This window comes from Trachurus japonicus, chromosome 14 (genome assembly GCF_045865225.1).
Source record: "Trachurus japonicus isolate A0001 chromosome 14, Traja_1.0".
NCBI classification, from domain to species: Eukaryota; Metazoa; Chordata; class Actinopteri; order Carangiformes; family Carangidae; genus Trachurus; species Trachurus japonicus.
In genome coordinates this window covers 4,630,344-4,656,892 of record NC_140920.1, presented here as the reverse complement: position 1 = coordinate 4,656,892, position 26,549 = coordinate 4,630,344, and the positions used below count along the sequence as shown (strand labels likewise).

The following is a 26,549-nucleotide window of genomic DNA, read 5'->3' as shown; positions in this document are numbered from 1 at the left end:
CTCCCCAAAACTCTGCCCCGGCCGCTTCCTGTTTGTGTTTCACAATAATCTCTCCGGGTGGGGAACTTACATCGAACTACCCTGGGTAATTTATTTATTTTTATATATTGCATAAATAGTTATGTACCAATATCCATGGCATACATTCCTTTAAAAACACAGTAAAGGATAATCATACTTTTAAAAACTGCTTTATTAACAATTATGTACAGAACAATACTGTTTTGGGTGGTGGCTCCATTACTTAATCACTTAAATTATTTAACATAAACAACATAGAGAACACACACCAACATCCCCTTCTAATAACTTTACTATAGCATGGCCATTGTGTCTTGTGTATTAGTTATATAAATGATATACACAAAGAGTAGGCCAAAATAAATAAATAATGAATAAAAAATATATACATAGCCTATTATTTAAATAAAAATATTTAAATAAAATTTTTGCCAAAGTAGAGTTTGTTTTTAATACCTTTTGGTTTTCCAATCCATCCATAGCGGTGCTACAGGCCTACTGGTGTAGTTTGTACAAAAAGTGTGTGAGACTTGGAGAATTTTTTTTTATGAATGTGAAATTATGCTTAAAAATTAAATAAGTTGTACAAAAAATGAAGTCCTTTTCCTTCCTAATATCCAGGCTAATCATACTTATCAATAATACTAAACAGTAAATATATAATATTTAATATAATATAAGATTGAGGGCTTTTATGAAATTAGGAAATTCATTATGAAACATGTATAACCCAGGAGTCAATTTTAGAAATTTACACTTGTGTATGTAAAATTTACCCAGGATGAGAATATTATTGACAAGAAAGTCATCTTCCAAATTATCCGTGACAAGTCCATGGCATCTTCATGAGAGAAGAAATTCAGGTGGATTGATGTATGAATCCAGTCATGAATATCAGTAAATATCAAGGTAAGAAGTTTCAATATCCTCACAAAAAACACAGTTTCAAAACCAAATCTCAGTCATTCACTGGATGGATATACACCGTTTAAAAAGTGGGTTACCGACCAGGGTCCAGGGGTCAGGGGTCTTAATTGATCATTTCACAGGTTTTTTACCCTTTTTTTTGTCTGCCCATGTAATATTTCATGAAACCATATTTGACTAGTTTATAGAGGAAAAAAACACCCCCCAAAATAATTTTACAGGGGACCCTTACCCTTGTGATTGTTTGAACTCTAGTTGGACATCGGTATTTTATATTCTAGGGATCCCATCACATCCAACTGAGGGAGCAAATACTTTAAAAAACAGTGTATTAGAAATGGGTAAATACATTTTCTCTCTCCTCTTGTTCCAGGTATGTTTGGAAAACCTAGAGCACGAGTGGAAATATTTCATGAAACCATATTTGACTAGTTTATAGAGGAAAAAAACACTTGCCCATAGCTTATTGCGTTGCATTCTCCCTTTAAAAGTCATTAAAAATACATTTCATCAAAGAAAAAGCACAAATATATATACATAAACCCTTGTGCTTGTTTGAACTCTAGTTGGATATTGGTATTTTATATTCTAGGGATTCCATCACGTCCCATTTGAAATGGGTAAATACATTTTCTCTCTCCTCTTGTTCCAGGTACGTTTGGAAAGCCTAGAGCACGAGAGGAAATGCCACGTGTACACACTGCGCATGCCCGAGGATTTTTTTTTTTTTTTTTTACGATGATCCTGCTGCTGGGTGATCCCAACTTCCGGTGAAAGAGGAGAAGTGTCTCACACGATTACTCTGTGACAAGGCCTGTCGTTACTCACCCGTAGCTAGTTGAACGGGAGTTTCGGTAAGAGCCATGGCCCTGTGATCGCACGGCAAGCAAGTCAGCTCGGTAACTTCAACAAGAAAAAAGAGAAGAAAGGAAACGAAACGAGAAGACATCGCCTTGGATTTGACTAAACGCCACAGGTTTGAACGTTACTCCGCCACCAGCTAGTGGGTTAGCGCGCTGAAGCTAAAGACGCAGCTAGCTATTCGCCGACCAAGCACCTCTCTAAATTAGATCCTGGTGGTGTCTGTTTCAAAGATGTCAACAGCGGGGTTCAACTCTCAAAACGGGACGGGAACGGGACAGACATATGCGAATGGTGAGTAACCTTTTTTAATTTCGGTTAAAACAAAATTAAGTTCAAGGCGGAGGCGCCGTCAAAGCTAATAACGACAGGCTAACGAGCTAACTAACGTAACACTAGCAGTAAGATATTAGATCTCTGTCTCTGAGGCTAATTTGGCCCCAGTAACGTTGTAACGTAAGGTCGCCAAGCAAAGACTGAGCTGTCAGGTACAGTTATTCATAGCTTTGTCTTAGTCTTGAGCTGTGTCACTACTTCATTGACTTTCAATCATCCCAAAGCAAGTTGGCTATCGCTAAGGTAATGCTTTTAGCCACTACTATGTTGTTGCTGCTCGTCAGGTTGAGCCACAATGTTTGTTACTTTTTGTTTTGGCGAGGTAACAAACTAACTAACAGGTTGACAAACTGAAGGCTGAACACAACTATCACAACATTTCTAAGCCTGGGGGGAAGCAGTACCCGTAGCCTAGCACTTGAACCTGTTAGCCTACCACTTTTAAGAGACTTATTGGGCTTCGATTTGTCATTTTTGTGTGTGTCTCCTTGGAGTTTTTCATGTGTTTTTCATTCATTGCCACTGAGTTAATCCCCTTTGTGTGGGTTATAAGGCCCGTGTGCTGTTGTGCAATACGGATTTTTCTTTTCTTTTCTTTCTAGCATACTAAACAGCCCCGGTGTGTTTGCGTTGTGCGTTATACTGTACATGTGGCACATTGGGGATGATCCAGATAACTTGCTTGCTGCAGTGATTTCTTCAGGCTCAACCCCACTGCTTACTTCATTCATTGTAGTCGATTGCACACATTTCCAGTGAAAAGTTGAGAACAGGTCTCAGGGCAGTGACAGCTGACAGGTTTCATGTGTATTACCTGAGGGCAACTGTACCTGCATCTTCCCACTGTAGGCTCAACATAAACTCAAATGAGTGTTTCCTCTCTTGTCTGATTCAAATTCCCTCATTAGTACATTTTATACATGATCAAAGCTAAAATGACAGTATATGTGTGAAATCAAAGAGATTTGTCATGATAACTGCCTGTTGAAAGATATCCTATTTGAACAAGAGTTGTGAGTTTTAAGATTGGCGTTCAAGTTAAAAGTTAACTAGATATTCTCAATTTCAAACAGTTTTTAACAAAAATCTAACTAACTTTAATTGTTTTTCCTTTCAGTGGGTTGATTTCTGATTGGCTAAGAGGTCTGAGTCTACATCAGACTCTTTCTGATTGGATAGGAGTTGAAACAGACTAGGAGCTTTAGTTCTTAAAATTTCCCTGCTCTAAGGAGGAACAAAGATTTGCGGTGGATTATATGCCTTCATCTATCTTTGCTCATTGAGAGGAGTTGTTTTCTAATCCCTTCTCACTCCGCTGACTTAGCTTTGCTTCCAGTCGTGTAATGCAGGAGTGGACCGTAGTAAATCTGTTTGCATTATGTATTCAGGCCCAAGCAGCAGTATTTAGATAACACATTTGTTTTTATTGATTGTTGTGAATTGTCACTCTGACCCTTTTCTTTCCTCTTTCATAGTGACTATATTTGACAAGTCTTTCTTATCAGGGTTTTTGCCATTGGCAAGATTTAGCATTATCTACTGCATATGACACATTTGTTGTCGATTATATTCAGTATCTAAGAAACTGTGCAAGTTATCTGTTGTGTTTTACTACTACTACTGATTTAAGCCAGGCCTGACATGGCTCAGAGCCCCACACTCGCTCTCAGTGAGGACAGATGAAGTTGAATTAAATCCAGGTAAAGGGATTAGACCCTGGCCTGTCAGTTCATTGGTCATTTGGTGGATGTGAGTGCTTTTCACCCACAGTGTCATTATCACTACCATTACAGTGCCATCTGTTTTTCATGGATCTTTTTGAACAGATTTAAAGGCACGGATTTGCTTTAATTAAAACCTCCTTGGATCACACAAACGAGAACCTTTACAGACATGAGATCTGTAACACTGCTGCCCGGGGGAAGCCAATGGTTCAGCTTTTAAGCTTTCAAACATAAGGCTACCTTACAGAAACGCTCCCTAATGGCACTGCTCAAGCGTGAGAACACCGTAACCTAGAGAGCTGCAACGCCTGTGCACATTTTGGCAGAGGCAGTCCAGCAGCCTGGTGTATTCTCAATCTGGTGGCAGCGCTGCAGATGAACAGTTTAAAGAGGAACTGTGCAAGTCTGGTCGCTTGTTGCTAACCCTCCTCTCGGCCATGTGCATTTGTTCACAATGAAGCCAGCAAGAAATCAATCCATGGAGCGGTACATTACATTATGTATCTTATACCATGTTACCATGTGTATATTTGTGTAGTCTTATCTGTTATAAACAAGAGATTACGGGTTACGGGGCGTGTTTGTGTGGCGGTGCCGCAGAGACGAGAGCTGGGACACCGGGTCGGAGGCTCTGCTCTTACATGGTTGGTTTTCAGCCAAGAGACGCTAGGTGGAAGGCAGAGAGCCTCCGTTCTCCCTGGAACAAGTTAGTCATTTATTTAACCAGCACTAGGAATCTGAAGCTGGTTAATTAAGGTACAAATGTATCAAGTTGAGGTAAAAATCTTGCTTAGTTCCTCTTTAAACTTAAAGTTGACATACTGTTTCCAGAGCATTTTACAGATTGTGTGTGTGTCTAAAAAGCCCCAACTGCTGGACAAATGAATGTACGTCTACCTGTTTTGAACCTTTATTCTCTTTCTCTCGTCTCCAGGTCCATCACAGAATCCAGTTTCTCTACAGCAGCTGCCAGGGGTCAACTATGGCATGGCCCACCAACCAGCTTACAATCCAATGCAGGCCAAAGCCCCCATGCCCCCCGGCCCCGGACTCTACCCCTCTGGGCCGTACCAGCCCGTCCCCCCAGTCAGCTCCTACCAGCCCGGCGCACCGCTCGCCTCCTACCCAGCGCCGCCAGGCCAGCCGCTGTTGACCAGACCTCTAATGGGCGGTCCTGCGTCTCATACCCCCCCCCAGTCTGCCAGCCCCAGCCCTGGACCCAGGATGCCCCCTGCACAGGCCACGCCCCCCCCACATCCCGCCGTGTCCTCTGGAGGATACTACCCAAACCCACAGCAGCCGCAGCACGTGGCTCCGACATGGCAGTACAACGCAGCCCCCCCGCCGCCGATGGGGGCGCCGCCGCCCAGTTCCATGAGCACGCCCCCCCGCGGCCCCGTGGCCAACCATGTGAACGCAGCATCCAGCTCCGCAATGCAGCCGCCACTTCCACCGTCGTCGGCAGCGTACAGCTCTGCACCACCAGCCCACTTGTCCCACAGTGCCACCCAGCCCCCCGGCCCCAGGATGCCCCCCACCTCTCTGCATGGATACATCCAGCCAGGTAGGAGCACTAGCCATGTTTACATGAACACAAATAATCAGAATGAAATAGGAATAAATGCTTGTCCAAGTAAAACTGCATCATGTAAACGCGCCAATTGGAAAATTTTAACCGAACAGGCTCATTTGGAAAGAAATTTCTTTCCGATCAAGATGGATGGTTCACACCAGTTGATGTTCGGATCATGATCCATGTACACAGTTAATCTGATCTGTCTGACTTTCATCCACTGTCTCCCTTTTTTTAATATCATTTTTTATATTCACTGTATAATCACTCAGTTGATTGTTACTTTTTTTCTACTTAGTTTCTTATTTTCTTGTCTTTATTTGTAACAAATTTGGTAAAACCCGTTTAGATCGTGATCTCATTTTCAAGGGCGACCTGGCCAGGAAGGCAGCAGCACACGTTGTCAGCAAACATCCATAAAATACAAATACATTACAACAAATAGGGCCACAATTAAATATAAGTTAAAACAAAGTGCAAGGAGCAAGGGAGTCGTGGTGGCAGAAACGGTTAGAAGCAGAGGCACCGTGTGTTCCTTTCCGGTTTCATACCTCCCCTTCGCACATCCCAATCATAATAATTGTTCATACTATTTTAAATGATATGTTTGTGCTAAATACTTTTTTTTTTTAAAGTGAGGATCCTGCTGCAGCCCCCGCTCCCCTGCCCTTGCATAGATCGCAGGAGAAGTATAAACGGCTGTACTTGCAGCTTTATTAAAGAGAAAACCAGAAACAAAAGTAACATTTGCAGCACACGATATAGGTCCATTAGATCGTATCGTGTGGATCTGATCAGAGGAGGGGAGAGCGAAGGAGCTATTTGACAGTGTTTGTTTACAGAAGAAAATCTTGACCGGCAAAACTTCACTGCACATGTCACAGTGAATTTATTCTGATTGATTGCTTAATGCAGGTACACGCATGTTTTAATCGGATCAATTTATTTTGCATCCATGCAAACAGTGAAGTTGGAATATTCGATCACAATGATTATAATCGGACGTAATCGTGGCTACACAGTGTACGCTGAAAGCCACGCATCTAACAATTGGTGCGCAATACAATTATATTTTCAATTGAAGGATAAGATAATCTGATTTTAATAAGGCCACAGTTCCCAGGTGTGGTGGTGTAATGATGGAGGAACTTCTCAGGGCCAAATCAATGAAAGGAAGGATCATGAAGTTTCAATGAAATCAGCCCAGCGGACTTTGACCAGTTGATCTCGGGTGGTGGCTCCATTACTTAATCACTTAAATTTATTTAACATGAACAACACACGGTCTAGATTTTTTAAAACACGCACCACCGTCCCCTTCTAATAACTCAGCTATAGCATGATGACCATTGTGTCTTGTGTCTGTTTGCCATCATTGTCTTCTTTCAGTGACATGTGCTGCAGATATTCATATCTACACTGCTGATATGTTGGAGCTGGACGTTGCCCTCTGCTCTTACACTGAACATGTTGGCGAGCTGCTGCCTCTGGCTCCCTCCCAGGCACACACACTCATTCACTCTTAATTTGTACAAAGTTCAAAAAAGAATTTTATTGTTTCCACCCTTGTATTAGTATGTGGCAGTATGACATGGCGTTTTACGACAAATCCAAATTTCAGTTTTAGTTTCTGGTGCTTTTTTTTTGTTTTGTTTTGTTGTTTTTAACATGATTGTTCTCTACCTATTAAATATAAATAATTTGATGGATGCAGGTAGTAGTAGTTTCTTGCTGTGGGAGTTTAGAGGTTGTCATCGGCCCATAGAGTCTAAGACAGAAGATCAATTATAGAGAATCTCAGGAACTGTGTAGGCTTCCTCGTCATGAGCGTTTCTCTGAAGGAAGTGGTTTTTGCTCAGCGATATGAGTAGACAGAAGTTGGTTGTGTAAAATGTGTAACAGTGTCTAAATGATTTGTCATATCATTTTGTAAACTAACCTTGATTTTTCTTTGAAAGCCGTCTTTAGTGCGTTACTTTTGCATTGAATCGGAGGAGGACACATGATCGCCTCAGTTTGTCCGTCTGTTACCAGCATATCTCTAAATCTCATGATTAGATTGGCTTGAAAATTCACATTCACACCCCCAACAAATAAGAGTCTGCCTGAGTTTAATGACCTTTCCCCCAGCAGCACCATCAGGAACTTTACCCAGTACAATGGCGACAGTAAAAATGGTGGTTAACAGGAGAGGAACTGATCAGGTCTTTGTCACTGCTTTCTTCACTGTGAAATGAAGATCTAGGTGGTTTAATTTTAGGGCTGCAACTAACGATTATTTTCATTATCGATTAATCTGTGGATTATTTAAATGATTAATCGATTAGTTGTTTGGACAATATGATATACAAAATTTTAAAAAATGTAAAAAAAAAAAAATGTCAATCAGTGTTTCCCAAACCACAAGATGATGTCCTCAAATGTCTTTCAATGTCTCTCGATGTCAAAGAGAGACCCAGTTTATTGTCATAAAGGAACAAAGGAACCAGAAATATTCACTTTTAAGAAGCTGAAATCAGAGAATTTGGAAACTACTCAAACCGATTATTCAATTATTAAAATAGTTGATATAATAATTGATAATTGCGAGATTAATCGAATAATTGTTCACTAATTGGTCACTACTTTAGTATTTAATCAGTAACATATTTGAGAATAAATGAAATTTAGTCATTATCATGTCATCTTCTGGTCTAATGAATTCTTTACTTGTGTCCCCAGAATTATACATGTTTTCCTATAAATGGATAATTATTTGGTTATTCGCAGTTGGCAGTGTCCGTTGCTGTTATACAAAAGTTAATCTGTGTGCAGCCTTTATCCATCCATAGGTTTCTCATAAGTTCATTTCGCTCCAAGCGGCTGCTGGTTTGTCAGTGGAGATGGATGTGGCTCACATTAGCTCGCTCTGGGTCAGCGGTGCCACCAGCTGTTGTCGCCTCTAGTCCGGTCCGATAATGTTACAGCACCTCTGTGATGCTTCATATCTGTCTCCTCCTACGACGTGATATGTGACAACACCGACTCAGTGCTCCTGTTTCACACAACACAGTACCACAATTTTAGAGGTCATAACTCTAACGCCCAAAGTACATCACTAACAGCAGCCCAATTTTATTTGATGCATGTTCTATAATATTTTTTGACGTGCACTGCAGATGGCGTAATTATATTGGTCTCGCACACTTACCTACAGCCACAGGCACCAGAATATTACACCATGGGTGATCAGTTTTGAGGTGACTAGAAGCATTAATGCCAATCTATTGATCACATGTTTTTAATTAAATCAGCAGGCGGTCAATTGTGCGACTCATAACAAATACATATGTCAAAGGAAAATGGATTTGCAGCCGAGAAGATGCACACACGGAGCCGTTCAAACACACTGCACAACACACAGATCAGATGGACAACAACAGATAACATGTCATAGTGGGCAGATTAAAATAACCTTATAGTAGCGATAAAGTACAATTAAAAAATATAATATATAAATAAAAAAGTATGTGCAGATGCAAAATTCCCAAGCATGTGTAGATTTCAACTACCTGAACAATCTGTGCAAATAAACATATGAGCACCAGGCAATTATAAACCATCGTAAATTAATCTGCTATTCAGCAACTGAAAGGGGACAAACCTAAAATCTCTCAGTCCGATGAGCAGGCGCCTTTGAGGGACAGTACAAATTCAGACTGAAGGGGCTGATCTACACACTGCAAAATGGAAGAAGCCTTCCTGAGCTTATCTTGTCTCCTGTACAGGTCTATGAATCTAGAAAGAAAGAAAATAATAATGACTTGGCCCTAATGATGTCTTTTATCATCAGGAGCTGCACCTCCACCAATGAATCCCATGGCTTCCCAAACATACCAGCCAAGCAGACCTCCCTACGGGCTCCCAGCCACAGGCCCCCCACCTACAGGCCCCCCACCGGCCATGAAACCTGCACCACCTCCCACTGGACCCCCAATGGCCAATGCCACACCTCCACCCCCCAAAGCTGATGGTAAGATTTTTTTTCTTTTCTTTTTTTTTTGGTTTGTGTGGTAATCATAATTAACGAAAAGGCAAGTTAAAGGGATAGTTCAACATTTTGGAAAATTGGCCCATTGCCATAATGCCTAAAGTTTTAGGAGTAGGTTTGTTACCTTTAATTGTCGGTGCAAGCTATTTTTAGAACGGCGGAGCAGATAATAATGGAACGTTATGAGACAGAGTTGTTTTAGAGGTAAATGCAGAGACTGCTTGCTGAAAAACTGCAGTTTTGCATAAATTTAACACAGAAAACAATCAAAACAACTCTGTCTCATAACGTTCTGTTATTATCTCATAGTGTGGCGAATGTGTCCACAAGAGCGTTTTGGAGTTGTTGGATTGTGAATTTGACGGGTTTGATGAGGGAAACCAAGAAATCCCATTGGCCTCCGTAGCGTAGCTCTGAGCAGCTCATGGCTCTGCTCCACAGTTCTAAAAATAGCTTGCACCGATAATTAAAGGTAATGAACCTACTGCTAAGACTATAGGGATTATGGCAATGGGCCAATTTGCCAAAATGTTGAACTATCCCATAATCAAATGTGTCAAGACTTGAAAAGAGTTAATGTGTTGAATCACTTGTATAAATTTACATTCTATGACTGTGGCTGTGAAGGTGGCAGCGGCTTTTAATGTAGTATTAAGGTGCTCCAATGCAAATATTTTCATTGCCAAGTACTTTTTGACAAATAGGTAAATGAAGTCAAATGAATTCAGCTCAACTACTTCAAGTTGTGCCAAACGGACAACCCCCTCTGCCCTGGGGCAGATCAGGGAGGCAGTGCTGCACAGCTCTGCAGGAAGGAAGAGCATTTTAACCACTGGAAGTAGTGGGAACAGAAAAAAAGGAAATCTATATGTGGCTGTCAGTGTTGATATTGTTGTATAAATCAATAATGAGATATTTGAAGGTATTTTACTGATTGTAAAATGAGATGATTTGGACCAGGAACTGTATCATTTTTACAAACCAGCCTTTTTTTTTTTCCTGATCACCTTCCGTTGTTTCCCTTCTTCCCTTCCTCCCTCCTTCCCCTCCTTCTTCAACATGCCAGCTCAGTGTGGGGCGGCTGTTAACAGCACCCTGTCCCCCACTGAGCCCGACTGCCAGGAGGGAGATATTGAATGTCCAGGTGTGGCCAAATCTGTCAGTAGCTGTTAGATAGATGCTGTGTCAGTGCCGTGGTGCTCGTCTTGTCCCGTCTGTGCTGTTGTCCATTGTATCCAGGGATGCACAATTTTTTTGTTTTTGTTTTGTTAAACCACTTAAATTGATACAGAAGCTACAGAATCAGTTGACACTGATCTCCAGTCTAGGGATGTCACGATTACTCATTTTCACAATCAATCACGGTATTTAACACCACAATTAATTAATCGTAAAGATTCCCAAATACCGTCACTCTCCAAAAAAGATTGTGTCAGAACCATATAGGCAGATCAACGCAACACACATGGAACGAAAACAAAGTTATACAACAACCACGTGTGTGTAACTTTGTTTTCATTCCATGCGAGATGCAGAACAGAGACGTTCCCGAGTGGTAAAGTTTGGCAGAGGAAAACTTATTCCCTCCAAAACATCATATGAAGTCGACGACGGCTTGACAGCCTGTAAAACATGCTGCAAAAAAGTAGCAGATAAAGGAGGAAATATGTCTAATGTCTATCTCCACCTGCAGCCAGGATACACACCCGGGTTTGTATGCAAAAGTAAAGGCAAATGCACAGTAATTGGATTAAATTATGTTAATATCAAATTACCTAACGTAACTTTGAATTTGTAGGAATGTAAATGTTAGCCTGTCATTTGTAATAAATAAAAAAAACGATTAACTTCTGGTGTAGATGACAGTTAATGACTTGAATATTTCAAACATTTCCCCTGGAGGGTTGATAATTGGTCCTATATTAATAGATACTTGTAATGTAATTGATTTTACACATTCATCTTGTAGTAAAATGTATTAATGCATAATAATCGCAATACTGTGATTATTTCTCTGACAATAATCATACCAAGAAAATCTATAAGAATGACATCCCTACTCTAGTCTGTTACTTTCATAGAACAATTCAGAAAATAATATACCCGGTAATAATTTGAGCTGTGTGATCTTTTAAAACTTAAACAGGCTCTATTTTAATCTAAAGTGCACAGTGTGGTGCATTTTCTATGTAAACAACAGTGTCTCCTGAGTTGTCAGTGCATCCCTGGTTACAAATACCTGTTATCATTCAGTCTCACTATTTCTCCTACATGACCCTCTGAATAAACTTCGTTCAAGCACCAACATAGAGATGTTTCCTTTACACATCATACGTCGGTGTTCGTCATCTGCATCATCCTCAGTGTCGTTGATAACTTTGTTTCTTAGTTCCTCTGTTGGATACGTGTCCCGCACCGTAGTTCATTATGTTCCACAACCAGCGCACCGGAACCGAAAGAGAGTAAAGTGTCACTAAAAACCATTTCTATCACATCTGTGTGTGTGTGTGTGTTTGCTCTGAAACAGGAACTATGGCAGGCAACGGCCCTCAAGCACCAAACAGCTATAATCACGTTGACAACAAAATGGGTAAGGCCATTTTCTGCCACTTATTGGATTCTCGTTACTCTAATGACGTTTCTGGGTTCACTGAGTGGGGTTTCATATGCAGTCGTTGACGGGTGAATGGCTTTCATGGCAGTGTCTGTGAGAGGCCGTGCGTTTCCACACTTCATTTTGACAGTTTTAACTGGTTAACGCCCTCCTCATTACAGTCGAAGCTTTTAGACATTATGACCTGTTGCGTTCACTTCTCCATCAACTGTTAAAAACACATCAGCGAGTCAAGTCATGGCGCTTAGTGACATGATCAGTCGTGACCATAAAACTAAAGCTACAACATCAAACTTCATGTTCACTATTTGCTTGGCACTTGTTTAGATAGATGTATGTGACACTAAATTAATAAGTCATTTATTATCTTATTTCTGTGTCATTTTGTTCCACAGCTGGCCCGCCTCAGCCCGGACCACCTGGTCGGCATTTGGGCCACTACCCCTCCCTCCCCCCAGGGTACCAGACCTCAGCGGCCCCCCACAACGCCACCCCCCCAATGCACCCTGCGATGCAAGCTGCCACGCAGCCTTACACTCAAGCACCTCAGCCGTACCAGCAGGTGAGAGGGGAGACTCTGTCACAGCGTTTTGCATATACTTTTGTCGTCTTTTTATTTTAAAGAGGAACTCTGCAGGATTTTTAGCTCAAATATGCAATGTTTTTACCTTAATTAAGCAGCGTTTGAAGTAATTGTGATGTTTGATAAATTACATAAATGACCTAGCGTCTCTTGGATGAAAACCAACCTTGTAAGATCAGAGCCTCCGACCCCGTAACCCGTAATCTATTGTTTATGACAGATAAGACTACACAAATATACACATGGTAACATGGTAGATGATAAATAACGTTATCCACCACTCTTTTGATTGATTTCTCATCGGCTTAGTCATAAACAAATGCACATGGAGGGGAGGAGGGTTAGCAACACAGAGGAGGAGAGACCAGACCTGTATAGTTCCCCTTTAAATGACGTTTTTCATGTTTGTAGCTGATTGTACTCTGATATAACAGCATTTGAAGCTGACAAAACTTTAGCCAGTTTTACAGTAGCCCTATAATACACATGCATGCAAATAGATTTTGTTACAAGTTTACTATTCTGGCTTGGAGAAATAACCAACTGATTGCTGTTGCTTTTTTTTTATTACATATATATATCATTTTATTTTGACTACGTTATGACAAAAATTTATGTTTAAATACTCGATTAATCGATTACTCGATTACTCCTTTGACTATAATGTGGTGAGATCTTGAGGCAGTTGAGGAATCTGCACTGATCCATGTCAGATATTTTTGGGTGAACAAAGAAATTCAACAGCTTGTTTGTTGTTTTATCTTCTCCCAGCCACCTGGTGGCCCGGGACCGGCCCAGCTGAGCCCGTCCTTGGCGGCCATGAGCCTCCAGTCCAACACCCCAGAGGCCCTGCGAGTGGTCAACCTGCTGCAGGAGAGGAACCTGCTGCCGCCGAGTGCGATCCCTGCCCCAATACCCTGCCTGCCCCAGGACCTGCAGAAGGTCAACTGCAACCCAGAGTAAGCCGTGAAGCCGTGGTGGTCTCATACCAACAGTATTTATTTATTTATTTATTTATTTATTTATTTATTTATTTATTTATTCATTCTCTTTCATCTGATTCATTGGTCAGGCTTTGAAACTGGTATTATTCTGTTGTTAAGTATTAACTCTTTAAAGGGATAGTTCAACATTTTGGCAAATTGGCCCATTGCCATAATTGCTATAGTCATAGCAGTAGGTTCGTTACCTTTAATTGTAGGTGTAAGCTATTTTCAGTACGGCGGAGCGCAGCAGCAGGCTGCTCAGAGCTACGCTATGGAGGCTAAGGGAATTTCTTGGTTTCCCTCATTAAACTCATCAAATACAAAATCCCAAAACTCCACAGCGCTTTTGTAGACAAGTTGTGAGCTGCACAACCACCACGCTATGAGATAATGACGGAACGATACGAAACGGAGCTGTTTTCGAGGTAAATTCATACAAAACCGCTGATGCGCGTTGCGTTCAGGGACAGTTTTTCAGCAAGCAGTCTCCGTATTTACCCTGTATTTACCTCGAAAACGGCTCCGTTTCGTATCGTTCCGTCATTATCTCATAGCGTGGTGGTTGTGCAGCTCACAACTTGTCTACAAAAGCGCTGTGGAGTTTTGGGATGTTGAATTTGATGAGTTTAATGAGGGAAACCAAGAAATTCCCTTAGCCTCCATAGCGTAGCTCTGAGCAGCCAGCTGCTGCGCTCCGCCGTACTGAAAATAGCTTACACCTACAATTAAAGGTAATGAACCTACTGCTATGACTATAGCGATTATGGCAATGGGCCAATTTGCCAAAATGTTGAACTATCCCTTTAAAGTTATTAAAAGCACGTAACATGAGAATTTAGCACGTTACATTTTTTGTCACTTTAATTTTTATTGAGAATTTTTCTTATACAGATGTAAAACCAAAGTTTATACAATACAAAAACAAATATGAACACATGGGAGTTATTGTCTTGCAATCTGTCCATATTCCCATTTTCTTCTACTCAATCAAGTCTTGTGTTTTGTCACTGTTCAGTCTTTAATATTGTCCGTCTTATCCATTTCTCTTCAAACTGAGCTTCCTGTAGTCTTAGTTAGGCGGTGCATCATTTTATGCTATTATGTATGTCAGTAATGTTTTTACCAGGTATCTGTCCTTCGCTTGTATATTTTCTTCACATATGTAAAGTTACACAAAAACAGTACTGCACAAGACATAGGGATCTTATAACCAAGTATTTTCAACAATGCGTCGTATAACATTTTCCAAAATTGTGTTATATTATCACATTTCAAAAAAATGTGTATCAGATTTTTCCAAGAGAACGTGTGATGTATTTTCCACATGTTATAAAGCATTAACTTTAATTCATGACAAATTAACTGAGTATGGACAAATTCAAAGCATGGTGACCAGATGATCATTTACATGTTTATCCATCAACACAGTGCTGGTAACGCTGAAATACCAGAGACAACATGATCCTCCTTTGTGCCGTTCAAGCACAATGACCGTCTGTGTTTGTTTCTGCCTCCAGGGTTTTCCGTTCAACGCTGACGAGCATCCCTCAAACCCAGTCTCTGCTCAACAAAGCCAAGATGCCGCTGGGCCTGCTGCTCCACCCCTTCAAAGACCTCTCGGTAACACCTTAGTTCAATATTTAATGCGCGTGCTCATCAGCCGGAGCATGTACGACAGCTTCTTAGATCTCATGTAAATGTGAAACCTGATTCACAAAGTTTTTAAAGTATTAAAAGGATACACGGTGGATATCCACATTTTCCTGGCAGTGCATTGGCTTAACCAAGTCATTAGTGCTTGTAGCCTGTGAATGAGAGAGACGTCTCTTTGTGGCAGCAGCGCCCCGCTGTTCCTCATATTCAATTTCATCAAGTATAAAGTCAATCAACTCGATTTCTTGTTTACTTGCAGGGAAAATGTGTAGGGCCCTATAAAATCCAAATTCAGTTTTTTCTGTTTTGATTTTTGGAAATTCCCTTTTTTTTTTTTCTTACCTTTTACTCTTATTTTACTACCAGAAAGAGTGTGTTTTTAATGTTAACGACTAACATGTACCCAAATTAAATAGAACGTACCTTAAATTTATTGCAGTAACAAACAAGCACTTTTCACACTTGAGAATAAATACTGCATGATGCAACAAAACACTGCACTAAAAGTACTTCAGGTACCAACAAAATATTAATGCGTATGAGCTTTAAACTGTTCATTACACAAGTTTAAAAAATGAAGTGCTCAATAAGCCATTTCTAATACAGGACCAAACAAACCTCTCAATTTCAGAGTTATACATAACAACGTACTTATACGAATCATCTTTTTCATATACAGTTCATATATCAAAAAGGCAAGGCACAAGGCAAAATGCAGCAAGCACTTCCTGAGTTATGCAATTTAAGTTGACTTTGTCATAAAACAACAACCAAAAAACATTTTAACTTAGTGATGAATCACTGGGTCCTAACTGTGAAGATGTTTTGTGACACAAGAAGTTTATAGTATATAAAAGTTCACCTCTTCAGTGGACCGGTGGCCACTGCTGCTTCTCTATTGAAACAATCTGAATCTGTATTTGGGTTATAAGGTTAATATGAAGAAGAGCGTGCTCTGAGAAATATTATTAAGTAACAAAACTCTTTGCTGAACATAAAAATGATCTACAGTCTCATCCTTAATGATGTGACTGACTTCAATCCAACTCTCCCTGATTAAACACAGAGAATTTTCTTAATCCCCGGAATAAGATCTGACTAAATACACCTCTGGGCAAAAACTGTCGCAGACAATTTGTGTGTGTTCCTGTGTTAACTGAGGACAGTCAGTGGAGGCGCTGCACAATGTTTGGCAGCAACAAGAAACTGGAATGCAAATTACAATGAGTCAAAACTGAGAAAACGAGTCTGGAGCCCGGAGGCACTTCTCACACAAGGGTGGGTTTTGTTTTGTGTTTCCGTTCTTGCAGCAGCTTCCCGTGGTGACATCCAGCACCATCGTCAGGTGTCGGTCTTGCAGAACCTACATCAACCCCTTCGTCTCCTTCCTGGACCAGAGGAGGTGGAAGTGCAACCTGTGCTACCGGGTTAATGATGGTAAGAGAGCGCAGAGGTGTGATGAAAGAGATGATGATGATGATGATGATGATCTGAAAGAGCCGCTGTGAGTGAGAAGGCTGCAGGCAAAACTTTCTGTTAAGTAACAAATTAAGAAAATGACAAAGAGCTGGTTGTGATGATGCGAACAGAAAACTACATGAAAGATAAAGATATTGTGACTGTGCCCTGGTGTGAAAGAAAAAAACTCACGTCTGAATTATTCCAGGAGCACTTGAAGCCTCAGACCAAGATGTTTTATTAAATGCTTTTGCTCCTAATTCATTATTTTACTGTGTACTGGACACATTTATGCATCGAGTATACAACCTGGGGCCTTATTTATTCTCCTTTATTGCACATGGAGATTGTCCTATCCTGTTTATTGTTGTTTTCTGCAACTGTTTTCTTCTCCTGCCCTCTTGGTCAGACATTTCTCACATGAGATCTGATCTGATTTTGGACTTTTACATAGTTAGATTAAGGAAAAAAGAAGTTGTCTGTTTTGTTTGTTTTTACACAGTAGACTGTTCATTACTTGACTCTTGATGGATCTCGTTTGTTTGTCTGTCTGTCTGTGTTTAGTCCCAGAGGAATTTATGTACAACCCAGTCAGCAGATCATATGGAGAACCACACAAAAGACCTGAGGTCCAGAACGCTACTATTGAGTTCATCGCTCCTTCAGAATACATGGTGAGTTTTGTTCTTCGTGATCTCAATAGTTCCCAGCATGCTCGGTTTCAGTTTTGGGCACAAATTGTGTCGTAATCTGAGCGAGTGAATCATTTGTGTGTGTGTTTCCTCCAGCTGAGGCCACCACAGCCTGCCGTTTACCTCTTCGTACTGGACGTATCCCACAATGCAGTGGAGACGGGTTACCTGAATGTGTTCTGTCAGTCACTGCTGGACAACATCAATGCGTAAGTACAACGTTTAGTTTCTATGTCGATACAGATGGTGATGTAATTTCTCCTAGAGAGTGTAAATCTAATCATACAAAACGCACTCTATAGATATAAATGTGAGCAAATGCTGATTTAATTATTACTGCTAAGTGAAGTGGTGTAATTCAGCACTTCTCACTCCCAGGTTAATATGAATCTTTGTAAATGAAGATGTGTGTGTGTGTGTGTGTCCTAGGCTTCCTGGTGACTCTCGGACAAAGGTGGGCTTCATCACCTTTGACAGCACCATCCACTTCTACAACCTGCAGGAGGGACTCTCCCAGCCTCAGATGCTCATCGTGTCAGACATCGAGGGTGAGACAGCGAAGGCCACATGATCGATATTGATATTACAGCAACTTTACAACGGCTGTCTGCAAATGTACTGCAGAAATTTACTACTGTTTTAATGAAATCATCTATGAATTAAGTACCAAGAGACCACAGAGTGTCTGGGTCAGTAAATGGGAAAATGAAGTGTACAGTTGATGGGAACTGTTGCCTCAAAGTGTTACAATCCAAAAGATAAAAGTCATCAAGCTGCTTTGTTGTAGTGTTTTTGAACAGATCGATATGTAGTAAATGCATGTTTAAAAACGTGTGTGTGTTTAAGCTGTGTTGTGTTTGTGCTTCACAGATATCTTTTTACCAACACCAGACAGCCTTCTAGTAAACCTCAACGAATGCAAAGAAGTAAGTTGTTTTAATTTGATTAAATCTGTGTTGTGAACTTGTATATTTCAAACATTTCTCACTTAAGTTTCAATAAGGAGTTGCATAAAAAAAAATTCCAAAAAGACTCACCCTGTGTTTGTTTTCATAGCTTGTGCAGGATCTGCTGAAGAGTCTGCCAAATTTATTTGAAAAGACCATGGAGACCCAGTCTGCTCTGGGATCAGCTCTGCAAGCAGCCTTCAAGCTGCTGTCGCCCACCGGAGGCCGCATGTCTGTCTTTCAGACGCAACTGCCCAACCTCGGCGTGGGGGCGCTCCAGTCCAGAGAGGACCCCAACCAGAGGGCGTCCGCCAAGGTGAGAGCTCTGATGAGGGCGTCGGGGAAACCTGCGTAGGAAAACACTCAATAGGAGTAAAGGGGCTGTGCAACAGCTCTATGTTACTGTGAAACTCCAAGTGTCATATCAGATATTTTCATGAAATAAAACTACACGTGTTGATGCTCATCGTAGAGCTATGATACCAGTTTTATTTATTTAGACAAAGCCTTAGGTAATGATGTTGCATTGCATCTGGTCACACAGACTAGAGAAGAGAGACTTCATTCACTTCAGAGACCCGTTTTTCTCTGCTTGTTTTGCACTTCCATGGAAATTTAAGTCAGATGCTGCACAGAAGAACAAGGAAGAATAAAACTAATGGCATGAAAATGTCCAACGCTGTCATGGAAATCATTAATAATTGATCGGTGTGTTTCCTTTCAGGACATCCAGCACTTATCCCCAGCGACAGACTTCTACAAGAAGCTGGCTCTGGACTGCTCCGGCCAGCAGGTGGCTGTCGACCTGTTCTTGCTCAGTTCCCAGTACTGCGACCTGGCATCGCTTGGTGAGTCTGCACTGAACGAAGGAGGAGATGCTGTAGTGGACTATTGATGCTTGTTTCCATGTTTATTACTCAATACAGTACATTTGGACTTGGCTCTCACCTCTCTTCCTCTGTGTCTTCTCTCTCCCCCTCCCCAGGCTGCATATCCAGATACTCAGCAGGGAGCGTTTACTACTACCCTTCATACCACCACCAGCATAACCCCGCTCAGGTGGAGCGCTTCCAGAAGGATCTGAAGAGATACTTAACCAGGAAGATTGGCTTCGAGGCTGTCATGAGGATACGCTGCACCAAAGGTCAGTTGTTGCAAGAGCGGTAGTTTGCTTGAGCCCTGACCTAAATACAGCACATTAAAACGTCCCTGATGGATATTAGACTTTACAGTTTGAACTTTCATTCATTTTACAGTTACAAAGTATTTGCCTCCTTCCTGATTTCTTAGTTTTTTGCATATTTGTCACACTTAAATGTATAACGATCATCAAACAAATTTGGATATTAGACAAAGACAACCCAAGTAACCTACATGGCCCTATGTGAAAAAGTTATTACCCCCCTTGTTAAATCATGAACTAATTGTGATAAACCAATTTTTTTGGAAAGCCGAGTTCAATTTCACTGTCCACACCAAGGTCTGATCACTGCCAGAACTGTTGAATCAAGAAATTACTTCAATAGAAGCTGTTTGCATGAACTGACGGATGCTAAAATGTCTCAAAAACCAACATATCATGCCACAATCTAAAGAAATTCAAGAAAAGATTAAAAAAAAAAAAAAAATTGGCAATTATCAGTCTGGAAAGTGTTACAGAGACATTTCTAAAGTGTTGGGACTCCAGTGGGTAGCTTTTAAATCATCATTTAAAAACTGCGTTTTAGATTTCCTTGGGTTATCTTTGTCTAATATCTAAATTTGTTTGATGATCGTAAACATGTAAGTGTGACAAATATGCAAAAAACTGAGAAATCAAGACGGGGGCAAATACTTTTTCACAACACCGTAAAAGAAATGTGTAGTTTCTAGAGTCGAGGCAAATATGTTTTATTTTTTGTTTGTTGTCATTCAGTTTGGTGCTATAGTTTCCAGTTTGATTGTTTTATTTTTGTCTCTGTGTCTCTCTGCAGGTTTATCCATCCACACGTTCCATGGAAACTTCTTTGTGCGGTCCACAGACCTGTTGTCCCTCCCCAACGTCAACCCAGACGCCGGCTTCGCAGTTCAGATGTCCATCGAGGAAAACCTGGACGACATGCAGGTCGTCTCTTTCCAGGCTGCCCTGCTTTACACCTCCAGCAAAGGTACACACACACACACACACAGCCATAATGAGTTTTATTTTTTAAGTCCATTGTGAATATAAGAAATGATTAAAGTGTCTCATCTGTTTCAATAAGCAATTTTTCTGTTTCTTGCAGGAGAGAGGAGGATCCGTGTCCACACTCTGTGTCTCCCTGTGGTCAACTCTCTGTCAGATATCTTTGCTGGGGCCGATGTTCAAGCCATTTCTGGGCTGCTCGCTTGCATGGGTATGTAGCACGTTACGTAACACTTCAGATGAGACGATGCAAGGACAATCTGACAGCAAATTACATATATTATAATAATTTAAGTTTGTCCTATGAAGAAAACTCAAACTGCACACTCTGGTTCTGTGGAAACTAATGCAACAGAGATTTTTCATTCAGATTGACTGTCATAGCCTGATGATGTTATTACGGTAACCTAATTTTGTCATTTCAGTTGAGCTGATAAAATGCGGTCAGGGTTAAATCACAGCCCATGTATCACAATTCATACTTTAATTGATCAATTATTGAATTGTTTTTGAATTTATGTGAAAAGTCACTCTGAAGATGATTCTTGGTAAATCGTCTTGGAGGGTTTTCATCCACTTCACTGTTTATTAGCAGTGACAGATGGACATGAGTGGCGACAGCTGCGGTTGCCTAGCAGCCATCACACACACTGAGCAGTCTGATCTGTCCGGGTTCATCTCACATGATGCTTCGTTTGACATTTAGCTTGAACGTGGAACTTCAGCTCCATTGAAGACTAAGTCATATAATGTATTAATGAAAAGATTTGTGTTGTTCTTTGACCTGACAGGCCACAGATTTAACTTTAATGCTCATTGATAAAAAACACAACCTGGTTAGAGCTTATTCTAGAGTAGTGAGACAAATCCCTGATGTTTATCTCTGTCAGTTTGGTTTCCTGCCACCAGGAGACGCTAAAAATCTCAGAAAACTTTTTTGACAACCGTGCGTCACCTTTGTGTCCTCTGTCTCCAGCGGTGGACCGCTCAGTGACGGCCAGTCTGAGCGACGCCAGAGACGCCATGACCAACGCTGCCATCGACTCGCTGTCGTCGTACCGGCAGTCTGTGCTGACCATCCAGCAGCCCGGCCTGCTGGCCCCCGCCTGCCTCAGACTCTTCCCCCTCTTCGTCCTCGCCCTGCTCAAACAGGTCGGCTTTTCTCACACCATCCACAATGACACACTTAATCCTACTCTTCTTGAATAGTTTAGCTCAATATTCTGTATTTTCTTTGCCTCCTGAGGGAATTTACAAAAGAATTCTGATTTTTTTTTTTTTTTTTTTTTTTACTCTTTCGGTTGCTCTGTTGCTTTGAATGATCGCATTTGTCAAAAAATCAGCCGTTAATACAATAAATAATTCATAGATTACCATTTACACATTTTACGCAAGCTAAGACCAAGACATGGGATCATATATGGAAGGAGGACGTTTGTTCACTGAAGGAAACGAGACAAAAAAGCATGTACACCCCAGTGGAAATTTCAGATGTGTGATGTGGTTCTCTGCCTCATTGCAGACAGAAACTGTTTTCATGCAGGCCAGTTGGGCATTTTTGTAAATAATGTAAATAGTATATTTTGTATCATAGGTGGAGCACTTGTTCTTTTTCCCCTGATCCCCAAGACCTCAAAGACCAGTTATGTAGTGTCTAAAAATATGTTTATAATAAATTTCTGTGTTTCCAACAAATATACAGAAATGTATTTTCTGTTTTTTTTTTTTTTATTTTACTTTCTTTTTCTGATCATATAGCTTCTTCTACATTCATATGACACCACTACACAATGAATTTTCTGAAAGCCCAGGTTGTCCTGAAAAAAGGACGTCAGTTACTTGATTGTGCATCACAGGGCCGAGGTTTTACAAGCAGTTATACACAAGGAGACGAGGCGAGAGAAATACAGAAGAAAATGCCTTGGATTCTGAAGGGTTAACTGATCCAGATGTGTGTGTTTGTTTGCGTCCTATAGAAAGCCTTCAGGACAGGCACCAGCACCAGGCTGGATGACCGGGTGTTTGCCATGTGCCAGCTGAAGTACCAGCCGCTGATCTACGCCATGCTGATGATCCACCCTGCTCTGTACCGCATGGACGACCTGACCGATGAGGTGAGACGATAAGGAGGAGGAATCTTAGCTAATGTAGTGATGAGGCTGAAGAGAGATCGTGTTTTTTGTTTCTTTTTTTCCCTATCTGTTCATTTTTTTTTTTTTCTACCTTTTTTTGTTTTGTTTATTATATACGGTGATCAGTGGTTCTCAACCCTAGGTGTGAGGGTGCTGGGTAAAAAAAACTCCCAAACCAATTTGACAGAAATAGAAATAACCTTTTTTTATTCCTCAATTGCATATTTATTTACAGTTCTGAAGGCAAATATGTTATTCCAATGCTCTACACCATCTTCCTGTGTGATATTTCACAATATAAGCCCAAATAAAAAAACGTAATGGAGACTATCCACTGAAACGCTACGGGTGGGGAGGGGCTCATGATTAGAAAAAGAAAACAGGAAGTGTTGAGTTTGTAGTAACGGTGTAATGCAGTAAATTTAAAAGGACAAACCAGAGTGAATCAAAACCATCATATGACCAGTTTCCCATTAAAACATGGGATTTCGAAAAATGCCAATTTGCTTAGGGAAAAATAATGGTTCCAGTCACTATTTTAGTAAAATGATAAATGTCTGTAAAGGTCACTCAGTAAAATGATATTTACTTGTACCACTAGGGGCCCGAGTACCCCTGGTTGAGAAACACTGATATAGATTTTATGATTCTTTTTCTTTTTTTTAAAAATTATTTTTCACAGTAACTCTGATCACTTCTGCTGTTATTTTTTAACTATCTATCTTTTCCTCTTCTCCTTCCTTCCTCAGGGAGCGTTGAACATCAGCGAGCGGACCATACCTCAGCCCAGAGTGCAGCAGCTGTCTGTGGAGAAGCTCAGCAGGGAGGGAGCTTTCCTCATGGACTGTGGATTAGTATGTTGTGATATAACTTTCACTTGTGGCGAGCTAACAGAAATAAAAAATAAAAAAAACAGTCTGGTGTTTTAACCCAGGATGGATTATGATGAAATCCTGGGTAAGAACAAGAAGCGTAGAATCATTTCAGATAGACTTTCTTTTATGACACATTTATCAATATTTAAACATTTAACCCTGTGGAGTAGCCACACTGTTATCCACTGTGGCTTTGAAACCAAACATGAGCACAGGCTGAGTTTTCAAAATATCTGTTATTTGATTTGTGAATTTGTGAATGTGTGAATGTATCTGATTTATTCCTTCTTCTAACCCAACAGGTGATGTATCTGTGGATCGGACGCAACTGCCACCCCAATTTCCTCTCACAAGTCCTGGGAGTTCCCAGTTACGCTGCCGTGCCTGAGAACCTGGTAGGAAACCTCATATTGCACCACACACACACACTTAAAACAAATCAGTTTCCACCCGGCGTGGTCATTCTTCAACATGACGATGCTCTTCTCTCGTAGTACATGCTGCCGGAGCTGGACACAGCCGAGTCACAGAGAACCAGAGCTTTCGTTGGCTGGCTGAGGGATCAGAGGCCATTCTACCCCTCTCTGCATGTCATCAGGTGGGTGTATTTATTTTTATTTCATTTTGGTTGTGTAGCTAGTTTTTCCCCTCCGGCTTCTCAATCAGGTCATCTACTGTCATGGTAAAGATGAACTCTCTAGGTCTGGTCTCTCCTGTTCTGTGTCTCTAACCCTCCTGTCCTCCATGTGCATTTCTTTTCAACGAAGCCAGTGAGAAATCATTTCATAGAGCAGTGGATAACGTTATTTATCATAGACCATGTTTCCATGTGTAGATTCTTAAGGTCTCGAATCGACTTGATTTCCAATTATCCTTCAATTCAATTCAATATTGATCCATTTAGAGAAATTTCAGTGTTGATACCAATTTTTCTTGGTTAGTTATGAAAGAAATTTTCACAGAACTGATGCTACAAATTGTACAAAGATGGAAACTTTCGAACCTTATACCTATTTAAAAAGTAGTAGTGTTTAGGTAAAGAAAACTGACCCAAAAGCAGAGACATTAATGCACATTTATTTTACAGGCCCCTCTTCAGAAGTAAACAGTGCAACTCTTGATTGAAGTAGCCTACTGCATTTTACCTTTGTCATCACTTCTGAAAAGATTTCTGAGCAACTTCCATCATTTTGTTGTTCTCAGGGACGAGAGCCAGCTAAAATCCAGCTTTATGCAGAACATGATCGAGGACCGGACGGAGTCGGCTTTGTCGTACTATGAGTTCCTGCTCCACCTCCAACAGCAAATCTCCAAATAATCCTCAGTTGGGACAGTTGGGAGACGAGCGAACACTGAAGCAAGGACGCGCATCAGTGTATGTGTGTGCGTATATATGTATATGGAGTGTATGTGTGAGTGAGTGTGAGCGCATGTGTGTGTGGTGTGTGTTTGAAAGCAATGGAAGGCAGACACGAGGATGCCTCTTGCTTCATTTTCCAGCTGTGGTCCACCATATCTCCGAGGAAACCATTCTGAGCTGAACTGATGCGAAGTGTCACTCAAATCAAACTACGTGACGGGACAGTACGAGGACGGACGGAGAGACGAGACGAGAATGGATGTGTATCTGGCACTTTTTTACCCAGCTGATGCAAAGGAAGGAAACGAACGAGAAAAAAAAATCAAGAAATCCCCGACGACGGTGATGATTACATCTGTCGATGATCGTACGGATCAGTGTTTATTCTCATAGAACAATGCTGTCTAACTGAGGTATCGCTCAGATAGAGGCAGCAAACAGATGTGTGAAGTGTTTTTGTTCCAAAAGCACAGTCGTCTTTACTAAAACAAATCAAATGTCTGTCTGTCTGTCTGTCTGTAAGTATGTACGTATGTATGTATGTTTAAGATTAGGTTTATAAGGAAGGTTCGTATGTCTGCGCTTAAAGACTGTTATTGGGTGTCACCTGGAGTATTTGTATACAGAACACCTGAGCTCTAACAAACACTCTAACATCATACCCGAAGGACAGAACATGTGCTTTTTATTTTCTCACTCATTATAACTGTGTGTCGAACAAATCCGTAGACTCTGTTGTTAAAAAGGCAGAAGTGTTCCAGATGTTTTGAGGCGGATCGAGCTCGCTGTCATCGCTGCCTTGAATGTGTGTGGACAGTGGAAAGTTATTTTTCATTTGTCTGACCTTGTGCTTCAGAAACTCCTGTCATCTTTTCTCTCTGGACATTCAGAACACCTCTGATGACATCGCTGTTCTGTTTGTTAATTTTTTTTTTTTTTTTTTTTTTTCTGATTGTTTAATTTATGAGACTCCCAATCTGATTAAATTCTATAATTGCCTTGTATGGGAACTCACTTTTTATTATTAAACCTCTGGTTAAATACAGACTCTATATATGGAATATTTTAATATAATAGGATATGGGAAATTCTTTAACACAGACATAACAAAGCCATTGTGATCTTTTAATCATGCTTATTGATACTTGTATATTGAAAAGACTGCATTATATAAAGGTTAAAGAAATGCTGATGATTTTAGTATAAACATTAAGGTGAAATGACGCTAAGAAAATAAAATGTTTGAGACTTTTTAAATGTAGTTTGTGTTTTGGTGGGTGAACTATGTTAATGAAAACTACGGAGCAGGATATGGACCAGTATAGGCAACATTTCTCTTGAACTGAGGGTTTTTTGATTTGGTCTGATTTCATACCGTTTGTAATCTATGTATTATATAAGAAGAAGATGTATTTAGGAGCAAACTAATGTTTTGTCTTTTCATAAAAAACAACTGAAGAAAATAAAAGAAATAGTCTGTGTTTGTACAGAGTAAATTCCAGAGGAGTGGACTGAAGTCACGTCATGACTTGCAATAAAAAAATAAAACAATTTATCCTGGACGGCAATGACTTGTGAATTGTAATATCCCTCCTCTGAGGACTAATCAAGAC

The 26,549-nt window shown here is 40.6% G+C and overlaps 1 protein-coding gene across 4 annotated transcripts; it reads left to right on the top strand.

Moving 5' to 3' along the window:
* Positions 1–1,720: 1,720 nt before the first annotated feature.
* Positions 1,721–26,193, top strand: sec24a (SEC24 homolog A, COPII coat complex component). Of its 4 annotated transcripts, none has more exons than XM_085797156.1 (24): positions 1,721–2,103; positions 4,804–5,433; positions 9,275–9,454; positions 10,539–10,616; positions 12,000–12,062; positions 12,482–12,648; positions 13,441–13,628; positions 15,173–15,275; positions 16,622–16,745; positions 17,331–17,440; positions 17,555–17,667; positions 17,888–18,006; positions 18,329–18,384; positions 18,515–18,721; positions 19,130–19,253; positions 19,391–19,549; positions 20,379–20,552; positions 20,670–20,780; positions 21,546–21,721; positions 22,546–22,683; positions 23,451–23,555; positions 23,879–23,971; positions 24,071–24,174; positions 24,780–26,193. In XM_085797156.1, exons 1-24 carry the CDS (start codon positions 2,043–2,045, stop codon positions 24,892–24,894), a joined length of 3,498 nt encoding a protein of 1,165 aa, XP_085653282.1. In that variant the 5' UTR covers positions 1,721–2,042; the 3' UTR covers positions 24,895–26,193. The 4 variants fall into 4 exon arrangements, with proteins under 4 accessions (XP_085653282.1, XP_085653281.1, XP_085653284.1 ...); XM_085797155.1 differs by having other exon boundaries at positions 16,619–16,745; XM_085797158.1 differs by lacking the exon at positions 10,539–10,616.
* Positions 26,194–26,549: the final 356 nt, after the last annotated feature.

Bases quoted from the DNA above. Each gene is read 5' to 3' on its own strand.
- sec24a (XM_085797155.1), top strand. From the start codon at position 2,043: ATGTCAACAGCGGGGTTCAACTCTCAAAACGGGACGGGAACGGGACAG. The intron at 22,684-23,450 runs GTGAGACGATAA...TTCCTTCCTCAG, and splicing joins TGGACGACCTGACCGATGAG to GGAGCGTTGAACATCAGCGA. The intron at 23,972-24,070 runs GTAGGAAACCTC...CTTCTCTCGTAG, and splicing joins CTGCCGTGCCTGAGAACCTG to TACATGCTGCCGGAGCTGGA.